Raw genomic sequence first — 17,042 nt, forward strand, 5'->3', positions numbered from 1 at the left:
ATCTATCAATCCAAACATCCATCCATTCAAACATCCATCCATCCATCAATACAAACATCCATCCATCCATCAATACAAACATCCATCCATACATCCATCCATACAAACATCCATCCATCCAAACTTCCATCCAAACATCCATCAATCCTTCCATCCATACAAGCATCTATCCATCCAAACATCCATCCATCTATCAGTCCAAACATCCATCTATCCATAAATCCATCCAAACAACCATCCACCCATCCAAACATCCATCCACCCATCCAAACACCTACTATCCATCCATCAATCGAAACATCCATCCAAACGTCCATCCATCCATCCAAACATCCATCCATCCATCAAAACATTCATCCATCCATCTATCCATCCATCCATCCATCCAAACAGCCATCCAAACATCCATCCATCCATCCAAACATCCATCCAAACTTCCATCCATCCATCAATCCAAACATCCATCCATACATCCACCCATCCATCTATCAATATAAAAATCCATCCGTCCAGACATCCATCCACCCATCCAAACACCCACTATCCATCCACCAATCCAAACATCCATCCATCCATCGAAACATCCATCCAAATTTCCATCCATCCATCCATCCATCCATACAATCATCCTTCCATCCCTCCATCCATCCATCCAAACATCCATCACTCCATCAATCGAAACATTCATTCATCCATCCATCCATCCAACCAAACATCCATCCATCCATCAATCCATCCAAACATCCATCCATACTTCCATCCATCAATTAATCCAAACATTCATCTATCAATACAAACATACATCCATCCAAACATCTATCCAAACATCCATCCCTCAATCCATCCATCCATTCATCCATCCAAACTTCCATCCATCCATCCATCCATCCATCCATACATCCATCTATCCATCCAAACCTCCATCCATCCATCAATCCAAACATCCATCCATCCATACAAACATCCATCCATCCAAACATCCATCCATCCATCAATCCATCCATACATCCAAACATCAATCCATCCATCCAAACCTCCATCCATCCATCAATCCAAACATCCATCCTAACATCCATCCACCCAAACATCCATCCAAATATCCATCCATACATCCATCCAAACATTCATCCCTCCAAGCATCCATCCAAACATCCATCAATCCATCCAAACATCCATCCATCCAAACATCCATCCATCCATACATCCATCAATTCAAACATCCATCCGTCCAAACATCCATCCATCCCTCCAAACATCCATCCATCCATCAATCCATCCATACAAACATCTCTCCAGCCAAACATCCATCAATCCATCCTAACATCTATCAATCCATCAATCCATCCAAACATCCATCCATCCAAACATCCATCCATCCATCAAAACATCCATCCATTCATTCATCCATGCATCCAACCATACATCTATACATCCATCCCTCCATTTAAACATCCATCCATGCATCCGTCCAAACATCCATACATACTTCCATCCATATATCCCTACATCCATCCATCCATACATACATACATACATACAAAAACACCATGTATCCATCCATACATACATACATACAAAAACACCCTGTTGATGTTGAAATTCCAATGAAGGAGCCTTGGATCTAGGTCTGAAACTGGCTCTTTCTTTATTGGCAAGAAATGTTGCATGCATGGAGACTCATACACACACACACTTTATTTGTGGATTAACAAGGCTACCAAAGAAATCTCTCAAGAATGATCAAGGAATGTTGGTACTAATCTCCATCTTGGATGAGAATGTACAAAACTACAGGAGACCGAACAGGATTTCAAGATACAGATCATGGGAGGTAAGCGATAGAAATATTTTAATTGTTCTCTCCCTTGCATGATCCTGGTTTTTTATAATTAAATGTATTCATCATGGATTGATGAATTCCCAAGTCAATTTACGTAAGAATATTGGTGCAAGTCGAAATTTATAAATACTAGCTGGACCTGTGAAACATTCACGGAAAATATAAAAAGTATAAGCACTTGTAAATAGTGTGCTGGTGCCATGAGAAATGTTTCTATAATGTGACAGTTACAAAATATAGAAAGAAGTGTAAAACTGTTAACTATATAATCCAACCAAAATATCTGTTATGCAGACAGAAACAGAATTACTATTTAGCCTTAAAATACATCGGACATATTCAAAGAACTTTTTTGGTTTAGGGGTAAGGAACGTTCCTCTGGTATTCTTTTACTTGTTTCAATCATTTGACAGTGGCCTTGCTAGAGCACAGCCCTTAAGTCAAAGAAATTGACACCTAGATTTATTCCCTGTAAGCTTGGTGCTTACTCTATCCGTCTCATCTGCCGAACAGCCAAGTTACAGGGACGCAAACACACCAACATCAGTTGTCAAGCAATGTTGGTGGGGGGGACAAACCGATAGGATATGGCACTTTTTCACACAGCTGTCCTCATCCATTCTCACCACATGACCATACCAGTGCAGTCATCTCTCTTACACACCACATCTGATGCTTCTTAGGTACAACTTTTCTCTCAGGGCACTTACACTCTGTCGAGTATGCAAACTGACATTACACATCCATCAGAGCATACTAGCTTCATTCCTTGCGAGCTTACGCATATCCACAGCAGTCACGGCCCATGTTTCACTACAATGTAGCATGGCTGTTTGCACACATGCATCATACAGTTTACCTTTTACTCTGAGCAAGAGGCCCTTTGTCACCAGCAGAGGTAGGAGCTCTCTGATCTTTGCCCAGGCTATTCTTATTCTAGCAGCTACACTTTCTGTGCACCCTCCCCTGCTACTGGCTTGGTCATCTAGGTAACGGAAGCTATCAACTATTTCTAGTTTTCCTCCCTGGAATGTGACAGAAATTGTTCTCTGCATGTTTTCAGTGTTTATTGCTCCTGAGCATCTGCCACATACAAAATCTATCTTCCCAGTCAGCCTTCCTTTGATATTGCTGCACCCCTTATGTGTCCATAGCTTACACTGGGTACATCTTATAGAGTTTCTACCTACACCTTTTCTACAGATCGAGCAGGGCCATCTACCTAAAGGGGTTTGTGGTTTGCCTGCCCTCCTACTTATTAAGAATTTGGTTTTAGCTAGGTTGACTCTAAGGCCCTTCGATTCTAATCCTTGTTTCCACACCTGAAACTTCTCCTCTAGTTCTGATAGTGACTCAGCAATTAGAGCAAAGTCGTCAGCATAGAAGCAAGGTTGTCAGCATAGAGCAAGGGTCTCAAAAATTTTTTCAAAAACTTTATCAGTGACCAGCATATTAAGATACCTTTTAAGGTGAAAATTATAAACACTTATAAATATGGGCAAAAGAAAAAATTCATATGCCAATATGCTGAAAAAATAGACTTTATATTGTCTAACTACATAGAATATTTCACTATAAATACACAGCATGTTGAAACGAGGAAAGCAAGCTTACAGAAATTTTTTTTTAAATTCCGTTAATGATATAAAGTCTATTTTTTCAGCATATTGGTATAGAAATTCTTTCTTTTGCCCTTATTTATAATAGTTTATATGTATATATATATATATATATACAGATATACAGATAGATAGATAGATAGATAGATATGTATGTATACACACATGCACACACACACACACACACACACACACACACACTTGCACAAGTAAAAATTTGGCAAAAATTTGAAAAATATTAAAGTTGTATGTTGACTATTAATAAAATTAAAATTATCTTCTGGAATTAAGTAAAAAAATGGTGAATTAAAAAAAGTTTGTACGTACATTTGCCATCTAAAAACAGTTCAAAGAAGCCATTCCAATCTCCATCATACTGATACATGAACTTTAACTGAAATAAATGGTGGTAGGCAGAAACAGCAACATCACGAGGGTTGCGTGTCATGAGAATCATTTTAGATTTTTTGGTAAGTATCTCTCTTGGTAAATGATGAAAGAACATGTGATTGTTTAGAACTCTGGGTGATGGAAGCTGGTCTAGTTTTTCTTGGTCCATCAGCTCCATCATTGCAACACCTTTCTGTTCTGGGTTATAATCAGCAGAACCATTAACTAACATTCCAGCAATTTCCCACATCCAGTGACAACCTATGTTGGAAAGATTGAAGTTTCAAGAGTAGAACATAAACACCAATTCCTATGTCAACATCTCAATTATATTACTATAATGGCTACATGAGTAAAGTGCAGCTGTAAGAAGATTCACAGAATTTATTAGAAATATTAATGATTAAATGCCTTAGCAAATCTGATTGGATATTTCAAAAGTACAAAATACTAACATAGATTCTCTTTAGATTGAAGATTATAGGATTCTTGATATCAAAGAATCATTCAAGTCTGACCACACCATCTGTGCCAATATACAAATATTTCATCATTTTCATTTTATACCAGAATTCTACTATGAAAGGTTGCAAGAATTCAACAATGTGGTTGAAGCTTTTCGTTATCATATTAGAGGTACAGGTGTGACTATGGTTAAGTACCTTGGGCAAGTGTCTGCTAATATAGCCAACCAAAGTCTTTTGGGTGGATTTGGTAAAAGGAAATTGAAAGGAGCTTGTATATTCTATATCCTTATAAAAAGCAAAGCTTGTTTGTATGTTTGTATGTTGACTACTGAAAACACTAAATAAAATTGACAATATTTCAGGTTTTTCCTGTCATTTAAATTAATGTGACCATTCCACAGATAACTGTGCACTTATTTTCTGAAAATGGAAGAGGGGAAGCCAAGTTTGTGGTGTATTGAGTCCTATTTCTAACAATCCACATACTGTCTATTTTACTGTAATGTTTTTTACAGAATCAAAAGATACTCCACCTATCACTCACTCTTTTTCCAACATTCTCAAAGTTTATACATAACATATCCTTTGAAGTCACCGCCATACCTCTGTTTTCTCTCTGTCTATATATCTCTTTCTATGTCTATCTCTCTCTCTCTTTCTTTCTCTCTCTCTTACTACCTCTATTTTTTCTCTCTAGAAAAAAAATGTAAGACAGATAGAAAGGGAGTTAGAGAAAAAACACAAGTGAGACAGGGTGGGTAAGAGACAGAGACAGATATATATATATATATATATATATATATATATATATACTAGTGGGCCACCCAGCCTTCAGTTCGGTCTGTATGGTACTTAAATGTATTTATAAGGCCCATATTGGCATCTATCATAATGCCCATTTTCCTTGCAATAAAAGTTGTTAAAAAGTACTTCAATATTGCACCACATAATTTAAAAGGGGTTACAGAGAAAAAACAAGTGAGATACCAGACCTCTGCTTCCTCTCAGTCTAAATCTCCCTCTCTATGTCCATCTCTCTGACTGAACTACAGCCTCACATTATCAAAGCAAAAATCCTCACTGGATGCGGTAAGGGGGACATCGTATTTATACCTAGAATACCCCTAATACCAACAAATGTCCCCTTTCATTTCAAACAATTGCAATTCCCAGTGAGAGTCAGTTACATAATGACCATTAACAAGTCCCAAGGTCGAACACTGCAGGGCTGTTTCTCACGTGGTCAATTGTATGTAGGTTGTTCCAGAGTAGGAAGTCCACAGAAACTCTTCATATATTCTCCAAAGAAATAACATAAAAACATTGTATATACTGAAGTTCTGTAAATGTTTTATAATTTTCGTACAATACATTTCTCTATTATTATCTGTATTACTTTCTGTATTTAGATATTCTAAATATATTTTTGAAGTTATGTCACGCAATATTTAAATACCTTTAACAATTTTTATTGTAAGGAAAATAGGCATGAAGACAGATGCCAATATGATCTTATAAATACATTTCAACACTGTACAGACTAAGCCGAAGGCTGGGAGGCCCACTAGTATACACATAAACACACACACACACATACATGCACATACACACACATACATATGAGGTGGTATCAAAAAGTTCCTGGACTACTTGTGTTTAATAAAAAATAACTTATCTACCTAAGTTTTAACATCATCTCCTTCAAAATAGTCACCTTGCACAGAAATTCAGTGGTCCCAGTCAGGGCCGGCCCTAGGGTTGCTGGCACCCCAGGCAAGCTAAACTTTATTTACATTATTTACATTTGATGGATATTTGTCCTCACCTTGTTTGTTGTAAACACAATGTTTTGGCTGATATACCCTCCAGTCTTCATCCGGTGTCTTAGGGAAATTTCGAACCTGGGTTCCCCAAGACACCTGATGAAGGGTATATCAGTGGAAGCGTCGTGTTAACAACAAACAAGATGTGGACAGATATCCATCAAATGTAAATAATGTAAATAATGTACATAATTCCTCATCTCTTAAATATAGAACTGTATTAAGCCAAATTGTGGCATGTGCAAGCTGACAGTCATGGAAATGTCCTTGTCTTTGTCACGCCCTCCTTGGTGGCCCCTAGTACATGGCACCCCAGGTGACTGTCCAAGTTGCTAGTACCTTGAACTGGTCCTGATCCCAACGTACCTACCACTTTTGGAATCTTGCCTGGAAGTCATATTCTGTAAGCAAGTTGAGGACTTTCTGTGATTTGCTCATGATCTTGACAATGGCGTTAAAACGGAAACACTTTGAGTTGCATTTTCATCTTGGGAAAGAGATGGAAGTCTGCAGGTGCTAAATCTGGTGAATAGGGCAGGTGTGGAAGCAACAGCATGTTGTTTTTGGTGAGAAACTCATGAGTGAGAAGAGCTCAGAGACAAGGTGGAGTGTCAACATGAAGAGTTCAATTCTTTGCGCTTCACAGATCCAGTTACTTTTGCTGGATGTCCTCCCTCAAACACTTCATAATGTTATTTATTGTCCTTTAATGTCCTCATGCACAACCTAGTGACCTTTTCTCCATATTCCTGGGGTTGATGTTCATGGCAGGTCTTCCAGATCACTTGTCATCTTCCAGGGATGTTCTACTACTTTTGAAGTGCCCATGCCACTTGAAACATTGCATATGAGACATTGCCTTATCGCTGTAAGCTTGCTGAAGCATGCTCAATGTCTTTGTAAATACTTCCCAAGTTTACAACAAATTTTCATATTGGCACTTTGTTACAACTTCCTGTCCATGACAAAAATTGCAGACTATAGCATACACATGATAACAAAAACACAAATTTCACAACTTGTGAAATTAACACATCACTTGGCACATTGCATCATGAAGGTCACTACTAGCTCACACTGCACATGCAACTGTGTGTGGCTATCTGTTGGCATGCTACAGAATTAGTCCAGGAACTTTTTGAAATCAGCATGTAATGACGATTGGTTTCAATTTATATCATTTAAAATGAGGAAGTTTGTAATCATAGAACCAGAACCAGTCTTGTGTGCACTGGTATTAAAATAATTAATCAGAAACCAGAAAATGACAGAAAATAAAAGAAATACATTACAATCCTCACCATTATTTTATGTTCATTTACCATACTGGTATGGATTGAACAAGCTGTCAAAGTGCTCATATCTGTCAGTGTTCATAATTTATAAAGTTTTTTTGAAATATATGATACAAAAAGGTTTGACTGAATAGTTACTGTATTTTAGTAAATCCTATATTATACACCTGTCTTCTATAATGTGTTTTAAGTTGCTTATTTTATTATAAGCAATCATTTCAGCTATGTATGTATTGTAAAACTCAAGGTGAGTACAAAATCAAGGAATGTATGACAGAAAACCAGAGTATGTACAAGGTGAATCTTAAACCCACACTTTTTGGTTAATGACACTGAATATTAACAGCTATCTGTATCTGCATTTAGATTAGAATATTAACAGCTATCTGTATCTGCATTTAGATTAGAATATTAACAGCTATCTGTATCTGCATTTAGGTTAGAATATTAACAGCTATCTGTATCTGCATTTAGATTAGAATATTAACAGCTATCTGTATCTGCATCTAGACTGTGGCTGTTGTCAGTGTCACAGAACTGACACCTGTGCCGGTGACATGTAAAAAGTACCTTTCAAGCATTGGGCTTCACAGAAGCAATGTGGCTGATGCTGGTGTTGTGGAACTAGCAACTGTGCTGGTGACATGTAAAAAGCATCTTTTGAGCACTGGGCCTCACAGAGGCAATGACATATGACTGAGACCTTTGGCAATATGCTGTTCTTCAGAAGGAAGACCCATCAAGCCATGTGAAATCATAGTCGTAGCAGATACTGGTGTCATGCAAATGGCACCCATGCTGGTGGCACATAAAAGCACACATTACACTCTTGGAGTGGTTGGCATTAGGAAGGGCATCCAGTCATAAAAACCATTCCAAATCAGACTGGAATCTGGTGCAGCCACTCAGCTTACCAGCCCTGGTCAAATCTCCTACCCATGCCAGCATGGACAACAGATGATGATGATGGTGACAAAAATTAAATACATCACAAAATAGGTTTCAGTAAAAGAAATAATTATGTTAATGAGAATAAAGTTCATTTGAATTCAAGTAGTGTTTGTTATTTGTTCAAGGTAAACTATGTAATAGAAAGTCAATACGATTGGAATGGGGTTTTGAAAGAGAAAGTATAAGAAGAGATGTTTAAGAAGTGATCTGATAACTGAGATAATAGCAGAGACACTTGAACAAAGAGGAATGCATACACGTGATGGTGGAAGGATCTTAATGATGAAAGACTACATACCTGATTTCATGTAACCGAGAAGAAAAACATCATCATCTCTTACTGGCATATCTGGAAGTTTGTCAAGATGTTCTTGAACATTTGGAAATGGTGGTACCAAAAATCCATTGTAATCATAGCTGAGTAATTGACATCCAGCAGGATCTTTGTGGTAAACTTCAGGCATGTTGTAACTATGGAATCTCTGTGAAGATATGTTTCACATATGAGTCAAATCATATATACAGGGTGCTGTGAATATATGGTTGTCTAAATTATGCAAAAATGAAAATAACACTGACATCTCATTTTAACAGATATATTTTGCAATTTATTACCTGGGCTAGAAAGTTACTGTTGAGCAATGTAAAAATCTATAACTGAATGTCACCAAATATTTTACCAAATGAATAGCAAAACACAAAAAATTATACATCATTAAATAAAACATTATTTAAAATGTTTTAAAACCTTGTTACATGTGAGTCACTAATGTAAGTTGAGAGGAATGTCTCCTATATGTGTTCAAGTTGTAACATAATGTGTGTGGTTAGCATTTTTTTTTAAAAGACAGTTCATAGAAAGAATCCATTTCCAGTGATTTCTTAAAGAGGTGTGAATAAAGAATATTCAGAAGTCACGTTTGTAAAACAAAAGTATTGAAATTTATTTGGTAGTGTAAAGAGTGCTACCAAGTGGTAACAAGGATTAATCTTGCATAGGAATGAGAACCAAATACATGTGTATGCAAGACAGGAAAAAATTGCATGACTTACTATATACTCTGAGGTTTATATGAAGGAGAGTGGAAGTTGATATTAATCAAATGAGTTGCATGTAGTTGATGGTGGATACAGAAAATGTGACATGTTGAAGAAAGCAAAGTTGCTTTTCGACAGTCTTTCCAGCAACTAGTTTGAAATTGCTGCTTCTATGCTGCTAAGGCAGATCACTGCCATTTTATTCACATACCTCCAGCTCTGATTGGCTGAAATCTGACACAGCACAACTGAACTATGTCATGGTGATGTAATAGATCTTTCCTGACTCGCTACAACCTTAATATTTTAAAGAACAGGATATAATAGAAGCATAGTTCACTCCCTTGAACAGCCTACAGAAAACTTTATATGCACATTATTTAATAGCTGGCTGAATCGTTAGCACACTTGGTAAAATGCTTAGCGGCATTTCATCCGTCATTACATTCTGTGTTCAAATTTCACTGAGGTCAACTTTGCCTTTTATGTTTTCGAGGTCAATAAATTAAGTACCAGTTGATGTAATCAACAAACCCCCTTCCCCAAAATTTCAGGCTTTGTAGAAAGACTTATTTCCATAAATTCTTCTTGAAAAAGTTTACTGTTGTAATATTTTTTACCTGTAACATCTATTTTATCTGTACATTATATAATTTGTTTGAGGAGAAAATTGCAAATCTAAATGACACGTTTTATAAAAACTGACTTTTAATATAGATAAAATTAAAAGAATAAAGCTACAAATCTGGAAAGAGGGTACAGCTGATTAAGTGGATTCTAGTACTTGTCTTGTATATATTCGATCAACCCCAACATTCACAAGGGTGAAAAGTAAGTTGACTTGGGCAAGAATTGAACTCAGAATATAAACATCAGTATGTAAAAGTTGACAAATTATGTTTCTTACACTCTTAGATTCTGCCAATTCGGTCTATTTTCGTTTTACATAAAAAATTAACATGACAAGTTTGCATTTAGATTTTTATCAAAAATTGTTAATTATAAATTACAAGTTTTACAGGTATCATTGTAAGTAGTGAGTACCTTCAGGAATGTATTTTTTTAATTAGCTACCACACCGTAACTTTGTAAGTTTTATGCTATTACCTTTCAGTTTGAACTTCTGTAGGTGAGACGTCTGCAAAAAGTATGAGTGCACAACTTTTAAAGTGGTCTAAGTGAAATTTTATAAAGGGGATCAGCAACTAAACAGAGCTGAAATATTTTATGATCCCAAATGGGAAGCAAAGATTTAAGGATGTAGTTTTACTATTTATATGGTTGTGCGGAGGGTATCAGCATCATCATTATCATTCAATGTCTGCTTGCTATGTTGGCATGGGTCAGATGGTTGAACAGGATCTAGCCAGACTCTGTCTACTGTGGCATGATTTCTGTAGCTGGATTCCCTTCCTAAAGCCAGCCACTTCACAGACTGTACTGGGTGCTTTTTATGTGTCACTGGCACAAGTTCATTTACACAGCACAGGCATGAATGCATATTATATGACACTGACACCTGCAAAGTACAAGCCTGTATGTATGGATGACAGTGATTTTACTTATCTTGATGTATCTTCTCAAGTTCATCAAATCCCCATAACTCCTGGTCCCTTGTCATTTCCTCAGTGAGGCCCAATGTCCAAAGATCCTTTCTCGCCACTTTGTTCTACATCTTCTGGAGTTTACCCCTCCCACAAGTACCCTCCACAATTAGAGCTCAGCACTTTTTTATGCAGCTGTCCTCATCCATATGCACTATATACAGCTGTCCTCATCCATATGCAGTTTCAGATTTTTAATTTACAGAAAGAAAAATACTGATGATGTAACAAACATTAAAATACATACAAGGAATCAGAATGTGAGCTGAAGAAAGTACAGACACTACATAATACAATAGAAGAGCTTGCGAGAAAAATTACGATTCATGAGATGAGAGAAATACATGGAGTACTTCACAACTGTAAAACATGGCAGAGAGACAGATGGAATGCTTCATTAATTATCATACATGGTGATGACTCAGGTAGGGAGAAAAAGAAAAAGCTTAGAAGTTTGTTGTTTGAGAAAGACAGAGAGTGATGTAGAAAATGGTTACCATTAGTCACTTTGCTATGTCAGGTTGGTCAAAGATGAACACATATCACTGACAAGTCTATAAATGTGTATTATATAAACATAGGGTTAGGTAATGTACATATATATATATATATATATACACACATACATATATACACACATATATATATACACACACATATACACACACACATATACATACATATATATATATATATACACACATACACACACACATACACATACACACGTATCTATACACACACATATATATATACAGACATATATATACACACACACATATATACACACATACATATACACACACATATATATACGCACACATATATATATACACACGTACATATATATACAGATATATATACACACATATGTATATACAAACATATATATACACACACATATATACACACGTACATATATATACAGATAAATATACACACATATGTATATACAAACATATATATACACACATATATATACACACATATACACCCACATATATGTACAAAAACATATATATACACATACATTTATATATGTACACACATATATACACACACACACACATATATATATACACACACACACATATATATATATACACACACATATACATGCACATATATATATACAAACACACACATATATATATACACATAGATATATGCATCATCATCATCATCTAACGTCCACTTTCCATGCTAGCATGGGTTGGACGATTTGACTGAAACCAAAGTGGGTACGGTCCACATTCTTCACATCCGCCCATAAAACTACCAGTTGTAAATAGGCACTGACTATAAATTTGTTCAATAAACTGAGATAAGTTGTAACATCAAAGTATGTTGTCACAGCATTAACAATTTACAAAGTTTAAATTTACAGCATTTACAGCAGGAGTGGCTGTGTGGTAAGTAGCTTGTTTACCAACCACATGGTTCCGGGTTCAATCCCACTGCGTGGCACCTTGGGCAAGTGTCTTCTGCTATAGCCTCGGGCCAACCAAAGCTTTGTGAGTGGATTTGGTAGACGGAAACTGAAAGAAGCCCGTCGTATATATGTATATATGTATATGCGTGTGTGTGTTTGTGTGTCTGTGGTTGTCCCTCTAGCATTGCTTGACAACCGATGCTGGTGTGTTTACGTCCCTGTTACTTAGCGGTTCGGTAAAAGAGACCGATAGAATAAGTACTGGGCTTACAAAAGAATAAGTCCCGGGGTCGAGTTGCTCGATTAAAGGCGGTGCTCCAGCATGGTCGCAGTCAAATGACTGAAACAAGTAAAAGAGTAAAGAGAGCATTAACAATTTACAAAGTTTAAATTACTCTTAAGTAAGTATGATTATATGTGTGGTGATAATTTGGGGCTTCTTACAGGAAATTCACGGCATGCAGTAGACAAAAATCAAGAAAAAGGATATGATATGAAATTGGCATAGATTATAATGTGCATTTGAGTGTATTTAAGTTAGTCTCCATTTATTGGATCTTTTCCCTTTGAACGGCAGATTGAGAAATTAATTTTTTGTAACTAAACACTTTCAAACTTCAGACACTGGTAGAATGTGTCATATGTCTCATGCACCAAATGGCAATTGCTAAAAAGCATTCGTGAAGTAAAATCATGAAGCAACACCAAATGGCGGTGCCCCAGCATGGCCACAGCTTGTGAGCTGAAACTAGATAAAAAAAAATATAAAACATCTTTTACTTGAAAAAAGTTTATATTTACGAAATTATTTCATGTTAAAGTTGTCGTATTTTGGTAATTTCAACCAATCAATGACGTGTATTCAGCTGAATAAAATTACTGCCGTTGTTTGTCAACAACTATCGGCGGTGTATATTTTGTTTGTCACTGTTATCTATGACATTGTTCAGGCGTTTGTACTAGTTTTAGCTTTAAGGTTTTAGGGTTAGGGTTTTAGGGTTTGGGTTATGGGATTTAGTGTTGGGGTTAGGGTTTTAGGGTTTGGGTTATGGGATTTAGTGTTGGGGTTAGGGTTTTAGGATTAGGGTTTGAGTTGCAGAAAGAAATAAAAAATGAAGAAATAGGCAAAAAAAGTCTTTCCGAAAATAGTAGCTTGAAAAACAGGAAAACTAATTTTAAAAAACCAGTGGAAATGCACGAACGATTATGGTGGTGCCATGAAGTAAACATACTTCAGATACACTCGTTTATTTATACGAACGTAAATGAGATGAAATATGTCATAAATAACAGTGACAAACGAAATATACACTGCTGGAAGTTGTTGTTGACAAACAACAGCAGTAATTTTATTCAGCTGCATACACGTCATTGATTGGTTGAAATTACTGAAATACGACAACTTTAACATGAAATAACTTAAAAATAGAAACTTTTCTCAAGAATGCTAACAGTAAAAGATATTTTATATGACACATTCTACCAGTATACAAAGTTTATTTTCTAAATCTGCCGTTCAAAAGGTAAAGAACCCATTTATTTCTAGTTAAACTATGTGACTGTAATGTGCACAGCCCATCATCCAGAGACAACCATGAGTACAAGTATAATCATATTTTGTGAATGTAATAAATAACTTAATTGTTACTTTACTAACACTTGAGTAGAGGTAATAAGGTTCAATCTCACTAATAAAAGATTAATGATAGAAGAATGTACGTTATAATTCCCAATGTCTTTGAGATGCAATACTTTGATGATGGTATTCTCCAGGAAAATTACTCAGTGATGTTGAGATGTAGCATTCCTAGTGACTTTAAATGTTCTTGTTGTGTACCCTGACATTTAGGGGTGATGGTCATGATATCATTTTCCTGTTATATGTAGGGATTGCAGCTTTGTGCTATTGATGAGGACAAAATCCCCCATCAGAGAATGATTTCATGGTCTCTGTTCATGGAGTTAGTGTAGGCCTGACTTAGAGTGTCAAAGCTGCATGTAGATAACACTGTATAGAAAAATGTTAGGGAGGAGTGTAAGGCAGTATCATCTGCATAGGAGGGGGCATGGTTGGAAGTGAAGGCAAGTAGAACCTTGATGTATAGGAGAAAGAGAGTGGCTGATGAAACTAAATCTCAAACTTAATAGAATGTGGGTGAAGGACATTTCCATGATGGTGCAAACTGACAACACTAATCCTAGACATGAGAGATGGATAGAGCACAAAGATGGATAGGTTTTGCTTGGATATTCATAGGATATGGTGAAATACTTTGCTGATGTTGAATTCAGCAACATTTTTATCACTAAATTTCTCAGTGATAAAGGTCATCTGGTGAGTGACACAGGCACACTACAAAATCTGTTCTGGTAGTCACGACTGGAATAATTTTTCTCAGAGATCTAATCATATAAGAAAAGGATATATTGGACAATTTGTTTATTTTCTCATAGAAATAAGGATAAACATTACCTATAATAATAATGGTTTCAGATTTTGGTACAAGGCCAGCAATTTCTGGGGAGAGGCGAAGACAATTAGGTCAACCCTAGTGCTCAACTGGTACTTATTTTATTGACCCTGAGAGGATTAAAGGCTACGTCGACCTCAGTAGAATTCGAACTCGGAACGTAAAATAGACAAAACACTGCTAAGCATTTTGCCCGGCATGCTGACGCCTTAACAATAACAACAAAGCTTACTTCGAGTTAACGAGGGAAGCTATGTGTGGTCGTTCGACCTGCTAGAAATAGTAGGCAAATTACCCCTAAAATCACACCCTACTTGCGGAAAAAGTACACTTGAAAATGCAACTCTCTCTCTCTCTCTCTCTGTGGCATAGCACACAAGTTTGGTGAAAAGCGTCCGACGGAAAGTGTCGTTTCTTCTTAATGAATAATCTTAATTATACAATGTAATTATTTTCACTTCGTATATTGCCATCTTTCTATGTATCCAAAACTACACATCTACTTGAATCAGTGCTTCTCAAACTTCAACTTAGGAAAACTTAGTGCAGTGTATAAAAAAATAAGGCAATCTTACGCCCTCCTCAAATAATCACAAGGTTTTTCTTTCATCGCGTAACAATAGATAACACACGAGACAACTAGTTTTTTAGTTTAACAGAAGTTGATAATACCACAAACAAAACTTTATTTTACTCACTATTGGACCCCATGCATGTTAAATAGCCCTAGACGGCAAGGGTGCCTCTCGTTTACGTCCCAGTAGTTCATGTACAGTCGTGCAGAATTATGTATGGAGAACTAGTTTTACCTAATTTCTAGGTTAACCCATTATTGCCGTTTTAAAAAGCACAAATTATCTTATTAAAAAAAAAAAATCGTAGCTTAATTTCCTTTCAAACCATAAAAATTACATCATGTATAGTCTCCATATGAATATAAATTATGAGCTTACAAAAGGACTGCTGCATTTTAACTTGTCCTTCCTTTTCCTGTGATAGTAAATAGTTGAGATGCAGTTTCTTGCAGGTCAAACGACTGCACATAGATTCTGTTGGGTTGTAATTTACATACAGGATCGCCCATACAAAATATTACAGAAATCAAAATGACAACTGAACAAACTGACAGGTTTGCTTTTTTGTTTACTTCCCAATAGGAAGTAAACAAAAAAGCAAGTTTTTTTTTACTGGGTATAAAGATGCAAACAAGAAAACGGTTAATAACATTAATATAAATAAACAAACATTATTAATGAGAATATGTAACATTAATTTAAGAGAAAAAAGAGCAAACAGTATTTCTACCAACCAGAGGGAAGGAGTAGCACCTACTAACATGTAAACGATGAAATACGCCTGCGTACAGCCCACGCCTATTTCTCAAATTACAATTTTTCACATTTACTGGCTTAAGTTCTAAAGCAATTTATTATGTTTAATTACCAGTTCTTAGTGGCATTTCATCTTTCTTTGTTTTGAGTTAAAATTCTGCTGCAGTTGACTTTCTCGTTCACCATTTCTTTGTTAATGAAATAAATACCAGTTCATGACGGGGTTGATGTAATTGATTTACTCCCACCTCGAAATTACTGGCCTTATGCTTAAATTTTAAACCATTATTATTATTATTATTATTAGAATGCCGACGATGTCACCGTGATGGTGTCAAGTCACTGGCACAGTGACCTGACCGGCGAGACGCTGAACGAATACGAAGCGGTGACAGGGGCAAAAATTAACGCGGAAAAGTCCGTGGGCTTGCAACTAGGCACCTGGGGAGGCAAGTCCATGCCGTCCAACAGCGCCGTAGGGCGCTGGACAGACGGACCTGTTAAACTGCTCGGGGTTTGGTTCGGTCCGGACCTCCAGGTGGATAAAAACTGGGAAGAAGTGACGAGTAGGGTGGCCAATCTCACCCAGAAATGGGCCGAGAGGAAGCTATCCCTGAAAAGTTGAGCGGAGGTGGCAAATGCGTACATCGCATCCGTCATCTATTACCTATTTCTTTATTACCCACAAGGGGCTAAACACAGAGGGGACAAACAAGGACAGACATAGGTATTAAGTCGATTACATCGACCCCAGTGCGTAACTGGTACTTAATTTATCGAC

The 17,042-nt window shown here is 36.5% G+C and overlaps 1 protein-coding gene across 6 annotated transcripts in view; it reads right to left on the reverse strand.

Annotated features, from left to right (window-relative positions):
• LOC115215202 (sulfotransferase 6B1) overlaps positions 1-16,370 on the reverse strand; it is a 35,648-nt gene extending 19,278 nt beyond the window's left edge. The window contains exons 1-3 of one of the 6 annotated variants that reach the window (XM_029784396.2): positions 16,240-16,370; positions 8,684-8,867; positions 3,787-4,110 (exon numbers count right to left, since the gene is read on the reverse strand). In XM_029784396.2, the coding sequence (XP_029640256.1) occupies positions 3,787-4,110; positions 8,684-8,849 (490 nt within the window). In that variant the 5' untranslated portion in view covers positions 8,850-8,867; positions 16,240-16,370. The other 5 variants (XM_036505315.1, XM_029784398.2, XM_036505316.1 and 2 more) reach the window with 5 other exon arrangements.
• Between the last annotated feature and the right edge of the window lie 672 nt (positions 16,371-17,042).

Source organism: Octopus sinensis, linkage group LG8 (genome assembly GCF_006345805.1).
Source record: "Octopus sinensis linkage group LG8, ASM634580v1, whole genome shotgun sequence".
NCBI classification, from domain to species: Eukaryota; Metazoa; Mollusca; class Cephalopoda; order Octopoda; family Octopodidae; genus Octopus; species Octopus sinensis.